We start from the raw sequence: 25,159 nt of genomic DNA, 5'->3' as shown, positions 1-25,159 counted from the left end.
GTGGGTTCTTCTGGAGCCCCTCTCCCAGGGGCAGCAGTTTGCCTGTGTCCACCCTGCTCCAGGGACTGCTGGGCAGCAGGGCCTCCCTTTCCTGAAATCGAGAAGGTAATTAAGTGACTTTCAGAAGTTGCTTCAGGGCCACACGCAGCACAGCAAGTGAAGACAATCAATAGCTACTGATTGTGTCTGCAGAGATCTTTATCACTGTCTGTGCCTAATTTTGTTAATAAACACTTCAAAGCTCTGCCCCTGAGAGCTCCATCCGAGCTCTGAGCTAAGGGTTGTAGAGCTGCAGGCTGTACACAGCATCGGGTTTAATTCCTTTGCTACGACTATGCTATTTTTCCTTTTCTTGGAGTGACCCAGTATGAGTGCTGTTGCTTCTCAAGGGTTGGGTTTCTCTCCTCAATAAAATGGGAATGTAGATAGATATTGCACAGCTTAGCAGTGGGCTCTGTTCAACATTTTACAAACTCAAGATGCATTTTTACACAGTAACCAGAGACAATTCAGGCCCAGACTGTAGCTCCATTTCATGACCCAGACTATTCGCCTAGCTTATAGTCCAAAGAGGGAAGAGCGAGGGTGAGGAAGAAACCTTACTTCTCTCCTAACACAGATACAAATCAGGGTGACACTGTGAGTGCAGCCACACGTTCACTTGCAGTCCTCTTCTCTGTCCAGGAATGTGCACCCTCCCCACCCCCCCGCAGGCATCTTGTCTCCTAATTACCTACTTCTCCTCCCTAACTCCATTTAAAAAATGCCACTTCTCTTAATATAGTATTGGGAGAGCAATCTTATTTACACTCATGGTTCCCAGCCAGGGGTGATTTTGCTCCCTTGGGGATATTTAACAATGTTGGGAGGTGTTTTTGATTGTCACAGCTTGGGGAGGGGATGCTCTAAACATCTGCAGTGCACAGCCCAACAACAAAGAATATCTGACCCCAAATGTCAGTGTTGCCAAAATGGAGAACTCCTGATCTCGCCAGGTGCTGAATGCCACGCTTCCCAGAGGTACTTTGCTGGTAGAAGAGAATCCCTGTTAATATAAGTGGGTCTCTCCTGGCTGGCTCTGAGGCTTCAACAGGGTGAAGAGCACACTTCCCAGCAGCATGGTGGAAAGAGTTGGGGGTCCACAGGAAACTTCCGTGATCAAAGGGTCCTGCTCTGGGACTCTGCCTTGGAAACAGTCTCCCCCAGCGATTTCTGCCTGCCTTTGTTCATTCAGTCATTCACTGGACATGAACCAGACACTGAGCCAGATAATGAAGAAACAATGCAATGTGTCCTTGCCACGGTCTTCCCCGACCTTCCTCCCCACCATCAGCAGCACCCACCTGGCTAAGGCTAATTGGCATTTCTCAATCTTATTGGGAGGGCTGGGGGTCTCTAGTGGCCGTTTGTGTATGTGGAGTGGGGTGTGTATCAGGTGGCTGTAAACTGTAGGACAGGTTTGGAATGGGGCATGAGGATTCAGCATGGGGCAGTATCAAGTTGCCCTTCCAGGTGGCCCTCCCTCAGAATCCCAAGATGGCCACCTGTTCCAACCAGCCTCCTCTGCTGAGGGGCTTAGAAGGGCAGGCACATGGCTGGACAGTCTCAGTGTGATGGGAAAGGCCCTGCTCTTACTGACACAGAGCACATCACTGACGGCCTCCTGGGCTCCTCATGGCGTTTTGTGAATTTGCGCTCCTTGTGGGAAAGGTGACTGGTGAAGATGGATGAGTATTTGCGGCTGCTGCTTTCCATGTGGTTTCATGTCTGTCAGAGCACCTGAGAGCTTCTGAAGTGCCTTTCACTTTGTCAGCATCTAAATCCCCTCTTTCCAGGAGGCCTGAGTGCAGGAGGCTGCAGCGCCCAGCTAGTTGGCAGCTTGTGGGTGTGGGATGCCCCCTGCTAGCCTCATTGTGGGTGAGTGTCTCATGGTTCTGAGCTTGTGCAGTGCTAGGACACCATCCCCTGCCTCCCTTCTAGGGAGCTTTTGGCCCATTTCTTCTGGAACTGTGTGAGGTCTCCATGAGCATTTTAGTGAAGGGTGTATTTATTTTAAACTGATGTGAGAAGGGCTGGGCACTTAACATTTTTGGTTAAATTTATTTTTATATATTTTACTGGAAGACTTGATAGTCAAGATGGAAAAATTAAGGACAAAATAGTTAGGTTTTGTTTTCGAGGAAGAGGCTAAACATGTAGATGTTCTGATTTGGTTGAGGAAACTTCACTACCCTGGTGTGAGCTGCCGCTCTCCTCACTAATGAGCTTTCCACTTCAACCTAAAGGGAAATGCAAGACTGAGGTTAATAAGATAGGATCTTAGTAGCTCTGAATTTCCCTGGTTCTGAGGAAAGGTCTTCTTCTGGAAAATGGTGGGTTGGACCAGTTGCCCCTTTGGACCAAGTGCTGGGCTCGCCCTAATTCCAGAAGGTTTGCTTTGTGCAATCAAAGGTACCTTCCTCAGTGAGGGCAGTGCCAGCACCTCTGATTCCACCACGCCCCTTCTTCCTCACACAGTACCCTCTCCCCTGGGCTCCGCCCTTGCTGGCTCCAACAGTGCCTGTTAAAAGCACACAGTTTGTGCGCCAGCTCCCCTCTTGGCGAAGAGAGGAATGAATGGAGTCTGCATTGGCCAAGGCCAGTCATCCTTCATCGCTACAGTTCCTCTGAGACACCATTCTTAGGGAGCCCAGGGGATGGGACAGCCTTGAATTTGGTGGAAGCAGCCATTTCTGGATGAAAATGAAAAAGAGCAACCCAGGCTTAAATTAAAATACAAGAAAAGTAAATGTGTAAATAATGGCAAGCAGCAGTGGGTGGGTTTTTGATACAAACCTGTAGGTGTTCTTTCTGAGGTAGGCTTGGCTTATGTTTTAGAGCCTGGTTTATGTGATTTCAAAGCTTTGAGACTGTCTAGATTTCTTTTCTTTATCTTAGACTGCCAAGTAATAGGAAAACAATAAAGGGGCATAAATATTCTGGACATAGCCATGAGAGATGTTTGCACAAGTGACTGGAGCCTTTCTTGCCAGAACTGGGGGAGGCCTGAGTGACTTTTTCTGACAGCCTGTACTCCAGCCCAGCGGGGCTAGTTGAACCTGTCGGGACAGCCCAGAGCACGGTGGGCAGTGGCCAATAGGCAAGGCCAAGTAGCTGGCCATCTACTGAGGAACAGCAGAGGGACAGGAACATTTTACTTAGTTTTAACCATATGAAATTGTGGATATTCAGCCATTCTGACCTATAAAAACAGCAATTTCAATTAAAAAATTAACAAAAGGAGTCACATCAGGCATTTCTTTATTACCAACTGCTGCAGGGAGTAAATCATTGTGAAAATACCAGCGCCTGGGCCTCCCTGGGGAGACAGAGCAGGGCCAGGCCAGCACTCAGCGCAGCCTGTTCTACGCCAGCTCCATGGGGGGTGTGGGGAAGGAGACCACTTGTTTTGTCCCCCAGCTGTTGGGAAGGAGGATGTGGACTGTGGTCACCAGCTGTGTTGGTGTAGAAACTTGGGTTCTTCTTATCCAAGGTGCTCTGGGATGGTGGAAGTCCACACCCAAAGACCCTCTCTGCAGAAGTTGTAGACTTGGCCTGGGGTATGGCCAGTGTATGTGGTTTGCCCCAAAGAGTATTTTGACAAAACTTGATCAAACTTGTAAAAATTGGGAGATTTCACTTAAAAACTGAAAGTTACATCTTTTCTCGAAAAATGAGCATATCAGGCCACACTGGCCTCTATTGCTGTCTGGCACCCCCCAGGCTGGGGCTGCAAAGCAGCCACTAGTTAAGATAGCCTAGTGCTCACCTTTTGGCTGTGGTCCCATCTCTCTATGTGGAACCTTCAGCAGTGGGCAGGGTGCCATTGCCATTTGTTGGTTTACACAGTGGTGATTGTTTTTTAGAGGAAATATTTTTCTGCACTCATGCCTCTACCAGAAGAGTGAAAACAAAGATAAACCAAGAGGGCCACTGGTTTCCAGAAAAATGGAAAAGAACTTCCTTGTGGAAGTAAAGAGCATTCTTAAAAGATGAGTTGTTCAGCCAAGTGAGTCTGCACCAACAGAGTACAGTGTTTCCTATGCCCAGTCTGACATGTTTATTCCTGGCCTGTGCTGTCCAGTCATCTCCTGGGGCAGGGCCCATCTCTCTGTGGTTGGAGTCTGTGGCCAGGAGGGCAAAGGTGGCTGTGGGCTCCTCTCTGTTGGTCTTGGGAGCAAGGATGGCCAGAGAATGGGCAGTTCTGGGCACTTCTGAGAAGCTTCTCAGGAACCCACTGCACTGGACTCAGAGCTTATGGTGCTTGAGAAGCTAACGGGCTGTGTCCTGGGGTCCAGTGAAGGAGGTGTGGTAATTACCACACACAGTTCATTCCCGCCATGACTGAAGAGCTGGACTGCATGCACCTGCCTGTTCTCATTTCTCCCTACTTCAGCCTGTGTTTAGAAAAGCATTTCTAAAATGATAGAAATGAGCTATTTTCAGTAAGGTGCAAAAAAAATGAACTAAAGGGCTCGATGATGCAGTTATAATAGGCACATCTCTGACACTTCAGACTAAAGAGAGGCACAGGCTTCATTTAGCATGGGACTAGGATGAAAGATGTCAGGGGACAGCTTTCCTGTGGGTGAGGCAAATTCTTACTGCACCATAAGACCAGGGCTCTCTGTTGTCAGCTTTGCCCAATAACAGTTCTCCATTATTTCAGGAGCTGCTGAAAGTGCATTTCCAAGTGTCGAGGGGAATGCAAGGGCAGGTCAGCACCTCCTGTAAACTCCAAGCACAGGTTCCCTACCATCAGCCATGCTGTCTCTCTCTCTAAATGAGTGAGGGCATTCATATAGTCAAGCTGCCAGAATGACCATTTAAAAGGTTTTACCCTGTGGTGTTTCTAATTGAAGCATTAGAAAATAGATAATTTTAACAACTTCAAAATGAGAATGTTTCCCTTCAAGTAAGAGAAACAGGAGGCCAGGTTGCTGGAAAAATTGGATAAGAATGCTAGGTCATAGCTACTACACAGCAGATTCTTACCTGAACAAAAGTAGACAGACCTTTTTAATAGACAAGATTTGGGGTTTTTTTGTTTTTGAGGAAGATCAGCCCTGAGCTAACCACCACCAATCCTCCTCTTTTTGTTGAGGAAGACCGGCCCTGAGCTAACATCCGTGCCCATCTTCCTCTGCTTTATATGTGGGATGCCTACCACAGCATGGCTTTTTGCCAAGTGGTGCCATGTCTGCACCCGGAATCCAAACCAGTGAACCCCGGGCATCTGAGAAGCAGAACGTGCGAACTTAACCACTGCGCCACCGGGCCAGCCCCCCAAGATTTGTTTTTAAAGCAATATCAAGAGCTCAAAGAGTCCTTCAACTGATGTTGTTGTTGCACAGAACAGTTTTGAAATTACCTTCAGAGTTTGTAGGTCAGTTTTTGGAAAGTTTTCAAGGACAGTTTTTTTAAAAAAAAATTTCTCAATGATGGCAAGTCTTCCTTTTTCTTATTTATTCTCTGAAGATGGATTTCATTTTTGGTATCAGCTAAAATCCATTTAGATTTAAGTCATATGAAGGACATGAATACAGTTTTGGTTCAAAGCCAAGTGTGACTCAATTAGTACCACTGATGTTGTCTGAGTTATAAACTGATCCTGTAGAGAAAAGTCAGAAAGGACCCATAGCAAACTGATGGCTTCCTCCAGGGAGGAGCAGAGGTGGGAGGAGGTGGGCAAAGGAGCCTTGTTCTGTATTCTTAAAACCTTTATGGTAAGAATGTATTTGTGTATTACTTTTGCAATTAAAAAACATCCTCTGCTCACATCAACTGATGCTGAAGACAATTCCAATCGTGTTCTGATCATGTATAAACTTCCAAGGTAACTCATTTGAATATGGTTTGTATTGTGACAGAAGTATGCTAAAATCAGATTTTTAAATAAAATTGATAAAAATTTTATAAACAAATTTTTTTTTAAAGATTTTATTTTTTACTTTTTCTCCCCAAAGCCCCCCAGTACATAGTTGTATATTCTTTGTTGTGGGTCGTTCTAGTTGTGGCATGTGGGATGCTGCCTCAGCGTGGCTTGATGAGCAGTGCCATGTCTGCACCCAGGATTCGAACCAATGAAACACTGGGCCGCCTGCAGCGGAGCGCGCGAACTTAACCACTCGGCCACGGGGCCAGCCCCATAAACAAATTTTAATAACTTTCTAAATAGGCATTAGCGTTAATAATCTATTGGCAAAGTTTGTTTGTTTGTTTTTACTTAGTCCTTGAAAGTTGATATGGTTTGTTCTGGGGGGAAAAAGTTCTCTAAATTATTCTAATTCTGAGCGGTCCTTGTTGGGGAGGCTCCCAAGGCTGTCAAAAGACAGCCACGGGAGGAAGCTGGGTTCTGGCTCTGTGTGAATCCCCTGCTAGCTCTCTGACCTGGGGAAACCATTTGTCCCTGTGCCTCAGCTTCCTCTCACAAATTAAAGGAGGTGATTGTGCCCGCCTAGGCTGATAGTGTACGGTTCCACATTTCCCTGTTGCCCTGAGCTTTCTAATTCCCAGGCTGGTTTCTCGTGAAGTCTACTTGCTCACTCTGTCCCTGCACCGAGCCCAGGAGAGGCCCCACGCAGCTCGTTTTCTGCTGGCTCCTCAGGGCCTATGGATCCCCCTCATCCACCGTGTTCTGGAAGTGTAAAGGATTCCCTTTCTTTGCTTCCCAACAGACCTTCCTAGATGACTTGTTTTTCTCTTAAGGGAAGTGCCCTAGATTGAGTAGAGTCGGGAGGGAAATATTGAGTCTTGAGAAGTCTGATGATGGATTCCCAGAAGGAAATAAAGGGGGAAATGCTGAAGAGAACACAGTCATTGACATCTAGAGGTACTGCCTTTACATCTAAGCTGTTACTGCCATCTAGGGTGGAAAAGACAGTAATACTAAAGTATCTGGATGGTGGAGAGGTTGCATGGAAAAAGGGAAGAAATGTAAGAAAATTAATTTTATCAAAAGGTAAAGGTGTTGCTGAATATCCAAAGATCAATTTTACCTATGCTTTGAAATTCTCACCCCGGGACAGGGGAAAAAAAATAGATTTTCAAATTTGAGGCTATATAATACATTCATTCACTGGGAGGAAGTCTTGGGTAAAAGCCAAAATATCCAGCAATGGCATTGCTTTGCAACAAACTAACTGTGTCATCTCCAGTGAGTAGTGTACCTTCTTTGGGCCTCAGTTTCCTCCCATCTAAAATGAGGGATAATTGGCTTGGATCAGAGACCTTCAGATTGTTTTTGACCATGAAGAACAGTAAGAAACACATTTTACATCACAATCCGCAATACTCATATACACAACTAAGGCAGAAGTTTCACCAAACTATACTTAGAGACAACGTACTCAGATATTTTCTATTCTGTTTCATTTTTTGGAATGCTGGCTGTGACCCACTTAAATTGATTGTCTAGCTGTCTAAGAGTTTGCAGCTCAGTTTAAAAATCACTGTATGAGATGTTTCCATTCCCACAGAGAGCTGGTTGTTTCCAGTCCCCAAATCTGATGATTCCTATGGTCCTCTGTGTGTAGAAAGGAGAGTTTAGCTGAGAGCATAAAACCAAGAAGTTTTGGGGCATGGGAGTGGTCTCACATGGACCCAAGGCCGCAAGCTTCAGCTGCAGCTTGCAGTGGAAGCCCCAGTAAGTCATGGTCACATATTACTCCCTTTTAATGCTGTAGTTGTATGCTTTGGGTGGAAAAAGATCTAAGAGATAGAGAAATAAAAAAGATTATAAGAGAGTACTGTGAACAATTGTATATCAACAAATTGAATAACCTAGATGAAGTGGCCAAATTCCTAGAAACACACCCTACTAAGCCTGAATCGTAAAGAACAGAAGATCTGAATAGATCTGTAACTAGTAAGGAAATTGAATCAATGATTGAAAACCTCTCAACAAAGAAAATCCCTAGACCAGATGGCTTCACTGGTGAATTCTACCAAACATTTAAAGAAGAATTAACACCAGTCCTTCTCAAACTCTTCCAAAAATTGAAGAGGGAACACTTTCTAACTCATTCTCTGAGGCCAGCACTACCCTGATATCAAAGTCAGTCAAAGAAATGACGGAAAAAGAAAACCAAAGACCAATTGCCCCTATGACTATTAATGCAAAAATCCTTAACAAAATACTAGCAAACTGAATTCGGCAGCATACTAAAAAGTTGTACACCATAACCCAAGCGGGTTTATTCCTGTACTTCAAGGATGGTTCCACATGAAAATCAATCAATGTAAAACACCACAATAACAAAATGAAGGGAAAAAACTACATGAACCATCTCATTGATGTAGAAAAAGTACCTGACATAATTCAGTACTTTTTCATAATAAAAACATTCAACAAACTAGGATAGAAGGAAAGTATCTCAACCTAATAAAGAGCATTTATGAAAAGCCCACAGCTAGCATCATACTCAGTGGTGGAGGACTGAAAGCTTTTCCTCTTAAGATCAGGAACAAGACAAGGATGCATGTTTTCACCACTTTTTCAACATAGTGTTTATTAGAAGTTTTCGCCAGAGCAATTAGACAAGAAAAAGAAATAAAAGACATTCCAATTGGAAAGGAAAAGTAAAATTATCTCTGTTTGCAGATGATATGATCTTATATGTAAAAAAACTCTAAAAATTCCAACAAACAAAAAAAATCTAATAGAACAAATAAATTCAACAAAGTTGCAGGCTACAAAATCAGTTGCATTTCTTAACATTAACAATGAACAATCCAAAAAGGAAATTAAGAAAACAATTCAATTTACAATAAAAAGCATCAAAAAGAATATAATGCTTAGGAATAAACTTAACCAAGGATGTGACAAATTTGTACACTGAAAACTATACAATGTTGCTGAAACAAATTAGACGCAAATAAATGGAAAGATAACTCACGTTCATGGATTGGAACACTTGACATTGTTAAGATGTTGGTATTACCCAAAATAATCTACAGATTCAGTGCAAACCCTATCAAAATCCCAATATATTTTTGGCAGAAACAGAAAAGTCCATCCTAAAATTCATGTGCTATCTCAAGAGACCACCCTCCCCCCCCACAGTCAAAGTAATATTGAAAAAGAATAACAAAGTTGGAAATCTCACACTTCTTGATTTCAAAACTTACTACAAAGCTACAGTGACAAAACAGTGTGATACTGGCATAAAGACAGACAAATAGACCAATGGAATAGAATAGAGAGCCCAGAGATAAACTTTTCCATATAGGGTCAAATGATTTTCGACAAGGGTGCCAAGAACATTTGAGAAGAAATGACAGTCTTTTCAAAAATGGTGCTGGGAAAACTGCATATCCACGTGCAAAATAATGACATTGAACCCTTATACCATATACAAAAATTAACTCAAAATGGATCAGAAACCTAAATGTAAGAGCTAGCACCATAAAACTCTTAAAACAATGGGGAAAAAGCTTCATGACATTGTATTTGGCAATGATTTCTTGCATGTGACACCAAAAGCACGGGCAACAAAAGAAAAAATAGATAAATTGGATTTCAAAAATTAAAAACTTTTGTTTTTCAAAGGACGCTATCAAGAGAGTGAAGAGGCAACTCACAGAACAAGAGAAAATATTTGCAAATCATATGTCTGATAAAGGATTGATATCCAGAATGTATAAAGAACTCCTACAACTCAACAACAAAATAACAGACAACCCAATTTAAAAATAGGCAAAGGACTTGAATAGACATTTCTCCAAAGAAGACATACAAATGGCCAATAAGCACATGGGAACTCAGTATCATTAACTGTATTTGTTAATTTTATGTGTCAGCTTGATTGGGCTAAGTGATGCCCAGATACCTGATAAAACATTACTTCTGGATGTGTCTGGGAGAGAAATTCCAGAAGAGATTAACGTTTGACTCAGTATTCTGAGTAAAGAAAACCTGCCCTCACCAATGTGGGCAGGCATCATTCAATCCATTGAGGGCCCGAATAGAACAAAAAGGTGGAGGAAGGGCAAATTCTCTCTCTCTCTCTCTCTCTTTCTCTTTCTCATTGGGATGGCTATTATCAAAAAACAACAAGTACTGGTGAAGATGTGAAGAGATCGGAACCCTGTGCATTGCTGTTGGAAATGTAAAATGGCGCCACTGCTGTGGAAAACAATATGGTGGTTTCTCAAAAAATTAAACATAGAAATACCATGTGACCCAGCAATTCCACTTCTGGCTGTATACCCAAAAGACTTAAAAGCACAGATTCAAATAGATGTTTGTACACCCCTGTTCATAGCAGCATTATTCCTCAGTAGCCCAAAGCGGGAAACAACCCAAACATCCATCAATAGATGAATGAATAGGCAAAATATGGTATATACCTACAATGGAATATTACTCAGCCTAAAAAAGGAATGAAATGCTGACACATGCTACAACATGGATGAAACTTAAAGACATTATGCTGAGTGAAAGGAGGATACAATAGTATGTGTCCACAAAAGGACAAATATTATATGATTCCACTTAGACCAGATACCTCGAATAGTTGAATTCATAGAGATAGAGAATAGAATGGTGCTTAGGAGGGCCTGAGAGGAGAAAGGAATGGGAAGTTAGTGTTTAGTGGGTATAACATTTCAGTTTGGGAAGATGAAAAAGTTCTGGAGATGGATGGGGGTGATAGTTGCACGACAATGTGAAAGTATTTAATGCCACAGAACTGTATACTTTTAAATGACTAAAATGGTAAATTTTATGTTATGTATATTTTACAACAATAAAAAAAGAAGACAAGTCGATTTTTATTTCCCACCCCCTCCTAACCCCCAAAGGTGCCAAACAGTCAGATTTAAAGGGAAAAAATCCAATTATTGTGTTTCAGGTCTGCAAATAACACATCTTGGCTGCTGGCATCATACAGTCATTTGAAAGATCAGGTGATTTTTTAATCTTTAATGCAGACGTCTTAGCGTCAAGCAGATTCAATTTATGGGAAATCTTTCCGTAAATATGGCTGTCCACTGACCATTCAGAAATGGGAAAATACAAAGCAGATTCCTCAAGTGTAAAGGAGTCTAAAAATGCATGTCTTCAAGCCTGCAAAATTTGGAGCTCTCCTGTGTCCCTTTTCCACAAGATTAGATTGAGTAGGGCCCCTTGATGACCAACCAGCTCCTCATAGTGGTCAAAGGGATTCATAGGCCTGGGTCCTAGTGTCTGTGCTCACCGGTGCACCCATGGAAGCAACTTCCAGGGCCAAGCCAGGGAGGCCAGGGCACCAGACTTTATGATTCTAAGTATACTTAGCATGGGAGACAAACTACACACGTGCACTCATGTATGTGTTCATGTGTGATTGTGGTTTTTGTGGATGTAGGCTGAGGGACACTGTCACAAGGGAAAGCCCCTCCCTCAGCATGTTTGTGTGGTCCAGGCTCTGCCCACAGCCTTGCAGATTCAGAGGAAAAGTGTTGTCACCCTACTCAGAGATGGTCAAACACGAGTGATCTCCTGACAGTGACTACATTAGCAGGAGAATGACAAATAACAACATATTCATTCACAATAAAGATTTCATTTTAGCAAATAAAAGAAGATCCAAGAGAGAGTAAAAGTTTGGCACAAAATTGAATGCTATAAAGTTGTTTCTTTTAACCTGCCTGCTATCTTCCTGCTTTCACCTTGTGGCATCAGAAGGACAAGGTGTGGCCTTTTAATCTCGGCCAGAGTTTGTGCTCATGGTGGTTTCCTCAGGGGACAGTCAGTTGCAGGCTGAGCTAATGACTGAAGAGCACACACAGTCATTATGCAACTGTGGGCCTTTGTTCTGTGTAGCACCTGGGTTCCTGCTGAAATCAAGCAGTGGGCAGCTGTGGAGAAGAACTTGTGTGAGGAGTCTTGTGAGTTATGCTGGTTTTAGGAATCAGCTCCCAACTGAGAAAGGTCCTGAAAAAATCTGAGATAAATGCACCTTTGCTTAAGCCTCTCGCATGCTTCCAGCCTTTCCATTCAAAATGCCACCTTTGGAATAGATCTAGTAAATAAACAAACAAACAAGGAAATTTCAGTGAATTCATTATTTTGAAAGAGATAACTGAAAATTATCCCCACTTTAGTTGTGTATAACAGCAGGTAACCATTATCTGTAATGTTAAGAGCTGCTATTTATTGAATACTCACGTGCAGGGCACTGTGAAGGAATTTACATTCATTGATGTATTTGAGCCTCACAACCACCTCCTTTTACAAAGAAGGAAAATGAGGCTTAGAAAAACTAAGTAAGCTGCCTGAGGGCACAGATTGAAGAGTGACAGTGCCAGGATTCTGGTCTAGGGCTTTCCCAGCTCAGAGTCAACTTGCCCTTACAGATCCCTATCTGTGTCGATAGCTGTGTCATCCATCCAGGTAATATTAAATTGTCATCAGATAATTGCTCATTACCTTTCTTGTTACAGGGCCTTTGTGCCAGGGAGAAAAACTAGAGAATAAGAAACATGCATGCAAGGCACTGCACATACAGAGAGGGCTCTGAGGCCTGCTTCCTTCACCCCTGAGATTGGATGCCCTTCTTGTAAGCTTCCTGGAGCAGGTGTGACAGTCCCCCATATGTCCTGCTCAGTTTTCATGTGTCTCAAGTAACTCGTACTAATAATAGATAAAACATGAGTGACTTGAGAATAATATACCTTAAAAAATAAACTAGAATTGATTTGAAGTGATCCCTAGAGTACTGTCATGCTCACTTGCATTCCAGAATGTTTTCTTAAGTAGAAGAAAGGGGTCAGGGTGACACCTTAATCCTCGGGATTGCACGGACCCCTGTTCCACGTCCCCCCGAACCTGCCCCATGGGAGGCGCGGCACAGTACCTGTCGGGTTATTTGTGCCCATCATCCCATGTGTTGCAATGGAAAGGGATCAAGACCTGCTGCTAGGAGGCATTCAGCAGATGTGTAATGAAGTAATGAAGACGGGTGGATGCTTCACTTCCTTTTGGTTGGTATTCTTAGAAAGAAACAGCCATAAGAGAGGGAATGCATTTAAGCCTGTGTACAAATACTGGCGATATTTTGTTCCTATTACTCAAAATTCTGTGAACTACTTTATTATCTTATTTCATAGCTTGTTCCAAGTATAATACAATGTAACAAAACAAGCATTTTCCAAGAACATTAGAGGCTTCGTTGTGAGATAAAAATTGGTTTTGTAACGAGGATCCGGAAATGCTGCTATTTGAGTAGATGCTAGCTGTATGACAAGTCCCCTTCTCCCTGAAAATGGCATCACTAGCATTAGGAGACGAAGAAACTGAGGAGTCTAGACAAGAGAGCCCCTATCTTTGAGTTTAGCTATCTGTAGTCTCTCAGATGATACAGGGCCCTTAGAGAATGCTGGTAACGGCGTTAGATCATAGAGGACTTCACTCACCAAGGAGAACAAGAATCCATGGGCTCCACCAGCAGCCTGAGAAGTTCAATGCTAATGAGGGTGATCTGGCGATGGGCAGTGTGGGATAGCCCAGAGATGAGTGGCCAGAGCAGGTTGTGGCATGAATCTAGTGCTAGACAGGTCCCTAACTATTAGGACTGCTGGGATCCAGTCTTTCTAGAACTCTGGTCATCTTCCAGGTCTGTATTCTCTACATATCAGCACTGGGCACAGAATTGGAATGACAGCTTTCTGGGCTGTTGGCCTTAACCAATCTCACCACAGCATCTTGTAGGTTTTGTAGTTTTAACATCTCCTATGTACCACATGGGTGAAAGGCCTGAAAAATAAGATGGGTGGGGCAGTTGTCAGTGAAAAGCTAAATAAATTATATCATTATTAAAATAGTGATGGCGGCAATAGAGGGAAGTGGAGTGAGGGTGGGGGAGAATGGTTAGTTGGTGAGGCCACGCCGGTACAGAGGAATGAGAGGTTTGGGGGAGAAGTCAGTGAGTTCCACTTTGGACATACTTAGTTTTAGAAGTCTGTTAGAATCCTGGAGTCCCCAGTGGTTAGCCACATCTGGAGCTTGTGGGAGAAGGTGGGGCCAGAGACAGGCCCATCACTTTGAGGATGGCCCTTTAAGCTGCGGAGGGAATGAGGTGCCCAGGGAGATTGCAGTGAGAGGCGAGGGGCCCAGGGCAGGGCTCTGAGGAACTCTGACATTTAACCTAGGTGCAGAACCAGAGACGCCTCGAGGAGCAGGCAGAGTGGTCAGAGAAGTCAGGCTGTGAACTAGGAGCCGGTGATGTTGCTGGGTCAGTGAGAGAAGGTCTAGTGCTGCTGGGAGGCCAGGCGATAAGAGGGCCAAAAAGCACTGAGTGGATTTAGTGACAAGGAGGTTGATGTGAATTTGGTGAAATACAAGAATGAGTGTGCCCAAGGCTGGATGTGGGGCTCTGAAGCATTTTTCCAGTGTTGCTAAGTTTTAGGAAAATAAAGCCACCGAGGATGGTTATTGCCATTTTCAGAAAATGTGCAACCCCCCCTTCTGGGTCACTGCCCTCCCACTTCATTTGGTGGTATTCTCTCTGGCCCTTATGCTGCGCACTGTGGCCTGCTGACAGTTCTCAGGATGGAAGTTAGAACTGGACATCAGTGAGTGCCTGGTGGGCAGGAGTGGCACCAAGCTGCAGTTTGAAGGACAGGAAGAAGAGCTAGGATGGAATTAGGACTCTGAGAAACATGGGAGGATGAGTTTCTGTACTATTCCCAATATGAAAGTCACTGCAGCAGCCAAGAACTATAGGATTGCTTCACTTTGACCCGAAGGAATAACCCGCTCTAAAGCGCTGTACGAGCTGCCTTTGCCCGGTGAAGGCTGCCCTCAGCCACTTCATTAGATTCGCCTTTGGTCTGTCACCTGTCACCATGCTGGCCCATTACATAATCTGATAGTCCAAGCTTCCTCTAAATGCATTTGGGTCCGTTCATATTCTTGCTGCTGATTCCAGGAACAATGTCCTGTGGCTATCTTAGTAACAGATTGTAAATACCGAGCAAACACCCTGTTTAGCAGGGAAGGGCATATTTGTATTAGACTGCTGGCCTATGAGAAAGCAAGAGAATGGGCCTTTGGGTCTGCAGACGGAGGGGTGTTCCTCTCCCAGGTCCACTGGGGTGCTTGTGGGCTCTTGGGAGGCTCAGTGATTGCACAAGGTCATTTATGCATGTTCCTGGGTGTCCAAAAATACAGGCATCTGCTTCCTCCCAATAGTTCGTATTTTCTTTATTACAGTAACAGGTCTTTAGCCAGCAGCCCAAGAGATCCTTGTTAATAGCCAACAATTTGGGTTCAAAAGGGATAAGATACTGAAATGCTGTGCAGACAGGTTTAGGTGTAATAAATGACCCTTAATAATGCTTGTTATTTGTGTGTCACCTTGTCAGTCTGGCCAAACATTTTTGCAAAAAGATAAGCAACTAGATGTCAAGTTACATCTGCCTTATGAATATACAGACTGAAGAATAAATTCACTAGAAGATGCCTGAAGGGCATTGAAGCTTTGGAAACTCAGTTTTCAGTTTGAAAGCCATCCTGTGTGGCTGGGCAATCCCTTTCTTCTGCTGCTGCTTAACTCAGAGCTGAGTTGCAATTCAGAAGGGCCTTGGCTGGCGCTTAGCCGGCTGTGGTGACACACCTTTGTGTGGGGTAGGCCTCTGCACGAAAGCTTAATTCACCCAGACCAGACCCAAGTCCAGGGACTGACTGAATACGGTTTGACGACATTTTGAATGTATTTCAAACATACAAGTGTATAGATTGAAAGATGTCTGACTTTAAATCTATTTCAAATACAATCTATTTCAAATTCACTATGGCCGTGACCTAAACTTTCTAACTTGTCCTTTTGGTCACAGTTCTCCAGTTAGGTGGTAGGTGTAATAAGGGACCAGTTCTTTGTTGTCCAGGGTTTTAAGCAGTTCTGCTACTGTCAAAGAGGAATGTGATCCCATAATTTTGGGTGCTGCTGTATGAAACTAATGATTTTCTTATGATGTTTCTTATCCCCCCCTCTATGGCCAGGAAGGGCGCCTGTGGCCTTCAGACAGCTCTGGACCTCGGCCAGGCGCCTCGGAGGTAAGGGGGTTGACAAGGGTGCAGTGTGGGTAGCAGGAGGGGAGGGGAGGAGGGAAATAAACCATTACAGCAAAATTCGTGGAAAGGCTGAATGTATTACAGCATAGATTAAGAAATAACAGGTTTAAATTAAGGCATATGCCTGTAACTTTGGTTCAAAAGGTGGGGAGGGGTTTTTTCCCAGAACTCCTAGGGATTATTTGTGCTAGTCTAAAGCTCCTTCCAGAAAGAGATTGAGAATCACTGATCTTCACAGGATCCCATAAGCTGCTAGCAATGAGGTCTGGCAGATGTTGGCATAGTTTATAAATACCTTAGCATGATTCATTCCCACATCTCCGAGTTCAATAGTATGATTTTTAAAATAACATAGTTTTTTGCCTTAAATTAAAAATATGGTATGAGAGGAGTCAATGGATATATCTGTATGTATATATACACATACATATATATGTGTATATATATAAAATATCTTTCCTCTAGAAGAAACTTAGATGGTAGACTAGATGAGAGGATTATGTAAGAAATATAGTACCTGGATTCATTTTGGGGAAAAAAATCTATAATCATATTTACTTTGGAATAGAAAACATTTTTCATGTCAGTTGCGAAAAATAACTACAGGAAAGTTTTATCCAGAAAGAAATAACTGGAAAAGTCTAGAAACCAGAAAGAAAAAGAAGTCACTTGTTCCATATATTTTTTAAGTAATTGATAGAGCAACAAGCTCCTAAATTCATAATTGACCCATAAATGGCCCAATTCATAAACTGATCCAATACCTCGTACCTGCTCCAAGTACTCTTGTGTGAAGTTATAACTTACATTGATAATGAAAACTCTGAGCTGCTCCCCACTTTTCTGAGTCATAGTTGTGAGATCTGGAAGGGATCTGAGAAAGTAGGCAGGCAGGCCAGTCCTCTTACTTTCTGGTGGAGCGGAGGTCTGGGCCAGGTCACGTGGTAGACAGGACCAGAGTCCTGCCTGCACAATGCCCCTCCACTAGTTACTATTTACTGCACTCTAGGAATTATTGTTGTATTCTATTTGAACTGGTGGAAATTGTATACATAGCATATGCACTAATTTCTATGAAACCCAGATTTTCAGTTAACCATAATTCTCCATTGTTGAACCATCCTGGATAAACCCTAGTTTGGCAAGATGAGTGGTCTAAGTCATGAGGAATAAGAAAACTACATTTCTTTACCAGAATAGCCTTTTCCTGTTTTGTCTGGGAAAAATTTTTCAGATGAGTGAGAACACAGACCAAGCATGAATTTCCTTGATAGCATCATGTTCAGGGTTATTATCGTGCCAAGAATGTCTTCAAGCCTGCCTTCTTTTCCTTGCAGACCATGTACGCCCCGCGATCCAGGGACAGGTTTACTGCCCCATCCTTTATCCAGAGGGATCGGTTCAGCCGCTTCCAGCCCACTTACCCCTACGTGCAGCATGAAATTGACCTTCCTCCTACCATCTCCCTGTCAGACGGGGAGGAGCCACCTCCTTACCAGGGGCCCTGTACCCTGCAGCTCCGGGACCCCGAACAGCAGATGGAACTCAACCGAGAATCTGTGAGGGCCCCACCCAACCGAACCATATTTGACAGCGATTTGATAGACATTTCTGTGTACAATGGGGGCCCATGCCCGCCCAGCAGCAATTCGGGCATAAGTGCCAGCACCTGTAGCAGTAACGGGAGGATGGAGGGGCCACCGCCCACATACAGTGAGGTGATGGGCCACTACCCAGGCGCCTCTTTCTTCCATCACCAGCACAGCAACGCACACAGAGGGAGCAGACTGCCGTTTCAGCAGGACAGCTCGGGGAGCACAGTGGTGCCCATCCAGGGCAAAGACAGGAAGCCTGGGAACCTCGTCTGACCCTCCGACGTGTGTTCGAGTTGAGGAGAAAGAAACTGAGGAGGGAGACGGGCTGCCCTGCCCCTCCGCTCCCGAGCACAACATTGTTCAGTTTTACATGCTACAACTAAGTAAAACCAAATGTGCAAACGTGATCTTTGTTTCTGATTCCTTTCAGGGGAATTGCATGCAAACTAGACTGAAATAATACAAACTTCCGTTTGGTCTGACCGCAAACAGTGTTTTTTTGGGAGCAGGCCTTGGGACGGGGGGTGGTTTTGGCAAAGGGTGGGCAGGGGAACACAGAGAAAGGGATTTGAAGATACCATGAAATAAAACCCACAGAGGTATTTGATTTATTTAATTGTGAAAGGAGACTTTGAAGAGAAAGAGGCCAGAATGGCCCGTTTTATAATTAACTGAATAAAGAAGGAACCGTTATTATATATTATCATGGGGAAGAAGTGGCCAGTTTGCTTTTTCTCCCAAGGTGTGGAACTTTTATTTTGTTTTAAAAATATGATTCACATTTCCTGTTTTGTGTGCCAAGGTATAAAGTGGAGAAGTTAGATGAATGCAAGGAGTTAATTTGTGTTGTGACGATGTGTTTTTAAAAGTTGCACTATCTTAATGTTTAAAATATATATGAGGGAACTGTTTTATGTGAAGTTCTGTATGTTGTCTTCTCACCTGTGGATTATCAGGCCCAAGGAATATCCCGGAGTGTCATCCACAATCATGCGAGAAAAGGTGTTTGGGGGCGTAGCCTAACATATGCTTACTTAGGTAAATCAGGAGAGTCATCGGCGTTGCGAGTCAAATGTCGGTGCATCACTGAAGCACTGGGAGGCTTTTGGATGGAAGAGAGGAAAGACTAAATTTCAGCCTTTCTGACTTGTTGAGTCACTCTGCTAGTCTTAGGCTGCATACTTTACTAAAAATGAACCCAACACATGCATTTATGTATCCAGTATCATGCAGTACTGCCCTCATCCTCCAGCAGTGCAGTTTCTTCAGTAATTTAGGTTTTTTCACTGTAGCATGAAATATACCTAGATGCATACATTATTTTATGCAATAAATTGTTTAACATGCACGGTGGTTATTTTGAATCCTGTTGAAATATGTGACTGCTCAGTGCATCCTCGCTGTCTCTCCTTCCCCAGATAGTGCAGTGCGGTCTGGACGGCTGGTCAGCGCACGGGCGGCTCTCAGCAGCTGTTGCCCATGCAGCCCGCCCGCCCAGGTGTGTGAGTGGCACCGGCAGTGGGTTACTTCACACATAGGAAGGCCCTGGAATTGAAGGAGACGAAGTTGCTGAGCATAATAAGCCCCTGAGCTTGACTAGCGCTGGCGCGGTGTTCTTTGAGGAAGGCAGTCCTCAGCACTCGCCCAAACTGCTGCGGGAGTCCACTCAGCCTTTGTGATGGTGGCCAGAACTGACGGTCAGTTATAACTCAGTGCAGGGAGCACAGGATAAAAAGCACAACATGCAGTTAAAATGCAACTAGGAAACTAATTTTAAATATTGTTAGTCTTAATATTCCTGATATTTACCAACATTCATTCTTATGTAAAATAACTTTCTTCTGCAGAAGCAAGCATCTGGCCTTTATAAGTAGCAGCAGCAGCAGCAAGTTCGACCAGTACCACCCATGGCAGGCCTATCTTAACAGGGTAGCACCAGCCTGTTGTGTGCAGTGAGGTCCCTTCGGCCTCTGCGTGCCAGAGTGGACTGGAGTGATGACTCAGGGACTCTGGTCTCCGCGGTTAATGTGTTCCTGTCTGTGGGTCTCCGAGGTGGTTTCTCTGTGGGTGACTTTGTGCTGTTGGCTGAGAGCTGGAGAGACCATTCTGAACTACAAATCCTGTCCACTGTCCTCTGCTGCTTTCTGCTGCTTTTCTTGGTCAGTAGGTTGCTGGTTTTTGTTTTGAGGATCGGAATCTCCATTAGATTCATCCATTTCACATAGTAACATCCACAGAAATAGTCAAACTCTCAAAAGGAGAGAGAAAAAATGTGGGCGACAGTTGTCACCCATATTTCAGACCTGTTTGGAAGTGTGTACGCTGAGGGTCGCAGTGGGAATTCCGAGACTGGGCCGAGCCCTGGGCGCCTCGACTCAGGACCAGAGATTTCCTTTCCCACCACCCTCGAGCCTCCTGACAGGTAGCTGATCACCTAGATCACAAGCCTGTGCTTGAGGGAAGCTGGGAATCTCCAGGGCGTGAAGCCTCACCTCGCCCTGTCAGGTGAAGATTAGGAAGCGCTTGTCCCAGTCAGGACCCCACTGGTGGTCAGTGTCCCCTCAGACGCAAAATGAGGTTAGCTACTGGTGTCATCATTCCAAATCTTGCCTGCAGTTTTGGTAGTGTGTGAACCCATCCTATGACTCCAGCTCAAAATGGCTTTACAGTAGTCCTTACTTTTCTACCTGCTGCAAGAATAGCTGTGGTCAGAAACTTGTACGTTCCTTAGTCACTTTGCAAGTATATGGACATTTGCAGATGTTCACAGTACTGGCAAAATAATTATTTAATTCAGCGAACTTTAATCTTCCTTCAAAAGAGAGGTTCTTCCATTCAGCCACCCTAGAGAATTGCCCTTTAGGTTAAATAGTTGTTTAAAGACACAGACATATCAAACCATGACTTGAATGGTCTTTGAGGCTAGGCCTTTGTAATGAATTAGTTTATCCAGCCAAGGTCATAAATTGAATTGATAGTCAGTTCCCCTTCAACGCAGAGAAAGGCTGATTTAGATCAGTAGGGCTTTTGAAGGTTGTAGTTACCCTGTTCACACTGTGCCCATGCTGGCCTGGCGTGGAAAGACAGAGGAATGACTGTGAAGATGCAACTTGTACCGTGGAGCCTAATGTTCAAAAAGCCATTATATGCTTATGGAACCTCAGGGTCCGTTTTAGAAACCAGTGATTTAGGCCATCAATGATAGGTTTATTAGTTCAGTAGTGCTAAGGGATTGCATTGTTTAAAAGAATAGTTGGTGGGAACTGATACTCCTGGGCATCCTATTGTGACTTTTGTCCATTGTTCCAGGAGCTTCCAGGAGTGTGAAATCCAAGGCATATTGAGTCCCCTTTATAGGAACAGTCTGCAGGCATCTGTTTGCTTTTTCAGAAAGTTAGTTTCTTCAGATACTGAAGCAGTCCTTAGTACAAAGGAGATTTTGCTAAACAAATTACACATTTCAAAAGTTCATCTTTTCTTTCTATCTCTGACCAAAACTTAGTATTAAGAAAGCTTGACAAGTATAGCCTCTATCCGTCCACCACATATACACATGGACACATAATGCACAAGACATTTCAAGATGGCAGAGGAGAATATTTGAAATTTACAAAGATTTGTCATGAGGACTATACTTAAATCCACTCATTTTAGCTCAAACTTATGGGAGCAAATACAGGCCAGTAGTAAACTGGGAGGCCTTCTAACACTGGCATAGAAATGTGGTACACAGATGAGAGTTTCTAAATATCTCCAGTTGATCTTCTTCACTTTTATTTTAGTTTCATGGGAATGAGAAGCACTCATAAGGCAAGCACTTTTAGAAACTTCTGATCTAGAAGAGTCCATTCAAACCCCTGCCTTCCTCTCAGAACTGGTAGTTGCATCCTGATGGGTGATCCTGCATCTTCCATCCAATTGCTCTTCCCGCTAGGAAGTCTTTAGGAAGAGTCCTGGTGTGGTGCCCTTCAGATGCTGGTCCTTAGCACAGAGACTCACCGGGCCCTGCCCCGCCCCTGAAAAGCATGCTGTTGGCCACTGGAGGCTCCTGCGTCTTTCTGAGCCGCAGTGCAGCGGAGCTGTGAGGCTGCTCACCCCTGCAGTTCCGCTGGTCAGCGCCTCACCTCTTGTGTTTGCTGTGCTGGTGCTCGCTCCTTCACATTTGCTACTTGGAAGGGCAACATTAACTGCTGTTAACTGATATGCCATTCATTTTTTTTTTCTTAAAATTGTCAAAGCTCAGCAACGTATGAAGGAAAAGAAGCTAGCAAGAATACTTGGTTTTTGTTAACTTTTTGATTTTGTCTATGTAACTAAAACTAGAAATACACCAGTGCTTGGCACCGAGCCTTAGTTGGTGACATAATCCCCCAAGCCCACCTCCTCTCTCCCTACCAGTGTCCCATCCCCAGTCTTAGCTGAAGAGCAGGGATGCAGGCTCCCATTCTGCTTATGTTCACCTAGATTCCCACGGCCGTGCAAATTTAGATAACACAATTGGGTGACAAGTTGGCAAGTCTCCCCTCCTTAGTGTGAGGAGCACTGTCTCTACCAGGGGCACCCCAGAGTCACAGATTAAGGAGTTTGGCTGTCACCTCAGACCACAAATGTTGGTCTCAGCAGCTTCGTGGCTCACTTAACTCATGTATTCCAACAAGGCCCTGTGGCCAGCTGCCAGAACCCATCTAGGGATCAGAGGAAAGTACTCTCCTGCCGTGCAATATCCTACATTTTCTAGGAATCAAGATTTCAGCTTAAGCTATTTTAATACCCAAAGTGCTGCATCTCTTCCATGGTTTAAGTTTATAATTTACTACCAGGGTTAGATCGTCAGTTGCTCGCTGCTGCTGCTGCTGCTGCTGCTGCTGCTGCTTTCCAGGTTGGCTGCCTTAGAAAGCCAGTGTGTGTGAGTAGGAATGCCTGGCTAAGAAAGTGCTGTCTTCCTCTCATCCTTTTCTTTCCTTCCTCACATGTGGTTTCCGTGCTTGTTTATGTGCAATGTGGTGGGGGTAAAGCTATAGAGAGATTATCACACACTTTACACACATATCACATAGAGCCGTATCATTTCAAAGAGTTCTGCATGTCAGTAGTAGTTAAGCAACCAAGGTGTCGCATATTCTTTCAGCAGATAGAGGCACCAAGTCCCCCCACTGCCACACTCTGTGCCCCCACCTTTGTTGTGCCTCACTTACAATGGTGCTTTTTCAGTTATCTGTCTTCTCTTATGTTTTTATTTGTAAGGTGCTGTATATAACTTGAATATATAATGCACATATCCTACCCAATGGGTAGAACAAAAAATTGTTAATACTGTAGTATAATGTATAGATACCAATTTTAACAGAAATGGCATAGAATTTGTGAATGCCTATGTGCTCTGTCCTCTTTTGTAAGGAAATTTGCAAATGGATGCATACAGATAAAAGTCTATGTAGTTTATTTTCCTATTAAATATCAATATTATAACACAAAGCAAAGAAGTCTGAACAAGCAAGCCACAGTTTATGACCAGCGTCTGTATAGCAATTGAGAGTTACATCTTTGCTGTGAAAACATTTTTAAAAAGTAGTTTAAAAAATCCCACAGCTTTTTGGTTGCCACTAGATGCTTCTTATTTTAATCTGTTTGGGACTGCTCAGTTGGATCAGTGTTATAGTCAGAAAAAAATGTTGAGTTTTCAAATTGCTTTATGAAAAGACATTATCTCATTGTAGAATAATGAAGTCAGCGCCCAGTGAAAAGTGAACATTTTGTTAAAATTGCAAAAATTATGTCCGAGTAAGTGAATCGGCCCGCAGCAGAGGCCTCTGTTCGTGACCATCTGCATCATGAACAGACTCGTTTATGACCATCTGGGTCCCTTTTTCTTTGACAAATGGAAGCTGTGGCGCCAATGAACTAACAGTAGTTTCCAGGGAGAGAATACCTCAGGAAGAACGCACCCACCGAGACTCCATTCTTAGAAAACACGTTTCGTTATGGGTTACAATTAGCAGAGAACTGGCTATCAGTCAAGGGGAGACTCTTACATCCGTTCCTTTTGGTGTCTCAGTGATCTCGACCCCCCAAAAAACTAGGTTTTGCTGTCACTTAAGGATTACGTCTTCAATTGCACATCATGTCACACCTCTCTTACTCATCTGTTTCCAGCTCAGTTTTTAGTGTCTGATTCTGACTTCTGCATTTATCTTCAAATATTCTAATATTAAAAAAGAAAACCCAAAACAATGTGTTCACTAAGACCGCTGTTGAATCACGGGTGTGGGCCTCAAGCAGTGAAAGTTTGCCTGATCCATATTTCCAGTTTATTCTGTCACCAGAGGATATTCTAATAGATTTCATGTTTTTTATTGCTTTGTGGTGTGTTCTGATTTTGAAAATCGCAACAGAATCATACCCTTATCCTCCAGAAAACAAATTACCATTATCCTTAAACTGAAAACACCTCTACAGTGCAACTCTTAATGCTGAATTAACTAAAAGTCAGCCCTTCTTTTATCATCTGTTTTGAAAGGGCCATGAAAAGATAATTATCTTTTGTGTTCTCTGTCCCGCCCCGCCCGCACTGTCTGCTGCGCTGTCCACTGCAGGGGCTCCCTCGAGACTCAGCATTAAGAACCAAGGCTCCTTACTGTCAGAAACAACACTCCCACCCCTCCAGGTTCAATCTCTTGGGAGAACTATTGAGCATGAGGGTCATCAGAGAATGTTCTAGACTCAGAGGTACTAAAATTTGTTACCACACCATTGCTTCCTTTCTATAGAACTAATTGAGGCTTAGACTTTACTGTTAATGATACTGGTTCATTTTAATGTGCTTTGTTGGTATATTGCTACTTTTCATTTTATGGCTTTCAAAAATCACATTTTCTAATTGTATACTTGTCTAGTTTAGAGCTGTTTTAAAATATGTACAATACTATTCACAGCATTAGTTCATCTAAATTTTATTATAAAGCAGCCTACTACAGTACAACTGTATTTGAACTTTTCAATAGTTGTTTATATGAGCTACAATAATCACAAGTCATTTAAGTCTTTTTTTAACAGGCATTTGTGCTTACTTTTCAACATAATTCCCAGTTATATACAGAAAAGGTTTCCAACTGTTGTGCACCTGCCTCTCTTACTGAGCAATGGTGGTGTAGTGCTTAGACCTACGGTCCTAACTGCAATACTTTTAAAGGAAGATGTCGCTCTAAGTGCTGTTTGTTAGTGATGAAATCAGCTTTTTCTGCTTGTTCTTAATGCTGTGGTCAAACCATAGCATAAAAATCATTAAAAATAATCAGTGATAGACATGTGTCTCCTGGTGTGTGTGTTTTTTTTTTTACCCTTTCAAAAACAAAGCACGTATGTGGGAAAAAAACTGCAGGTTTTAAAATTCATCTCAAAGAAATGGTTCTTTTGTTTCCCTAACTAACCTTTCCATTCAGCTTTTATTCACTCTGATTTTTCAAAAATC

At 43.4% G+C, this 25,159-nt stretch overlaps 1 protein-coding gene across 50 annotated transcripts in view; it reads left to right on the top strand.

Moving 5' to 3' along the window:
* Positions 1-24,999, top strand: part of LDLRAD4 (low density lipoprotein receptor class A domain containing 4) — a 429,284-nt gene extending 404,285 nt beyond the window's left edge. For all 50 annotated transcript variants that reach the window (XM_070220627.1, XM_070220613.1, XM_070220649.1 and 47 more), the window contains 2 exons: positions 16,025-16,078; positions 17,434-24,999. In XM_070220627.1, coding sequence (XP_070076728.1) covers positions 16,025-16,078; positions 17,434-17,964 — 585 coding nt within the window. In that variant the 3' untranslated portion in view covers positions 17,965-24,999. The remainder of the gene's footprint in view (positions 1-16,024; positions 16,079-17,433) is intronic.
* Positions 25,000-25,159: the final 160 nt, after the last annotated feature.

Source organism: Equus caballus, chromosome 8, assembly GCF_041296265.1.
Source record: "Equus caballus isolate H_3958 breed thoroughbred chromosome 8, TB-T2T, whole genome shotgun sequence".
Lineage (NCBI taxonomy): Eukaryota > Metazoa > Chordata > Mammalia > Perissodactyla > Equidae > Equus > Equus caballus.
This window is presented reverse-complemented; position numbering and strand designations above follow the sequence as displayed.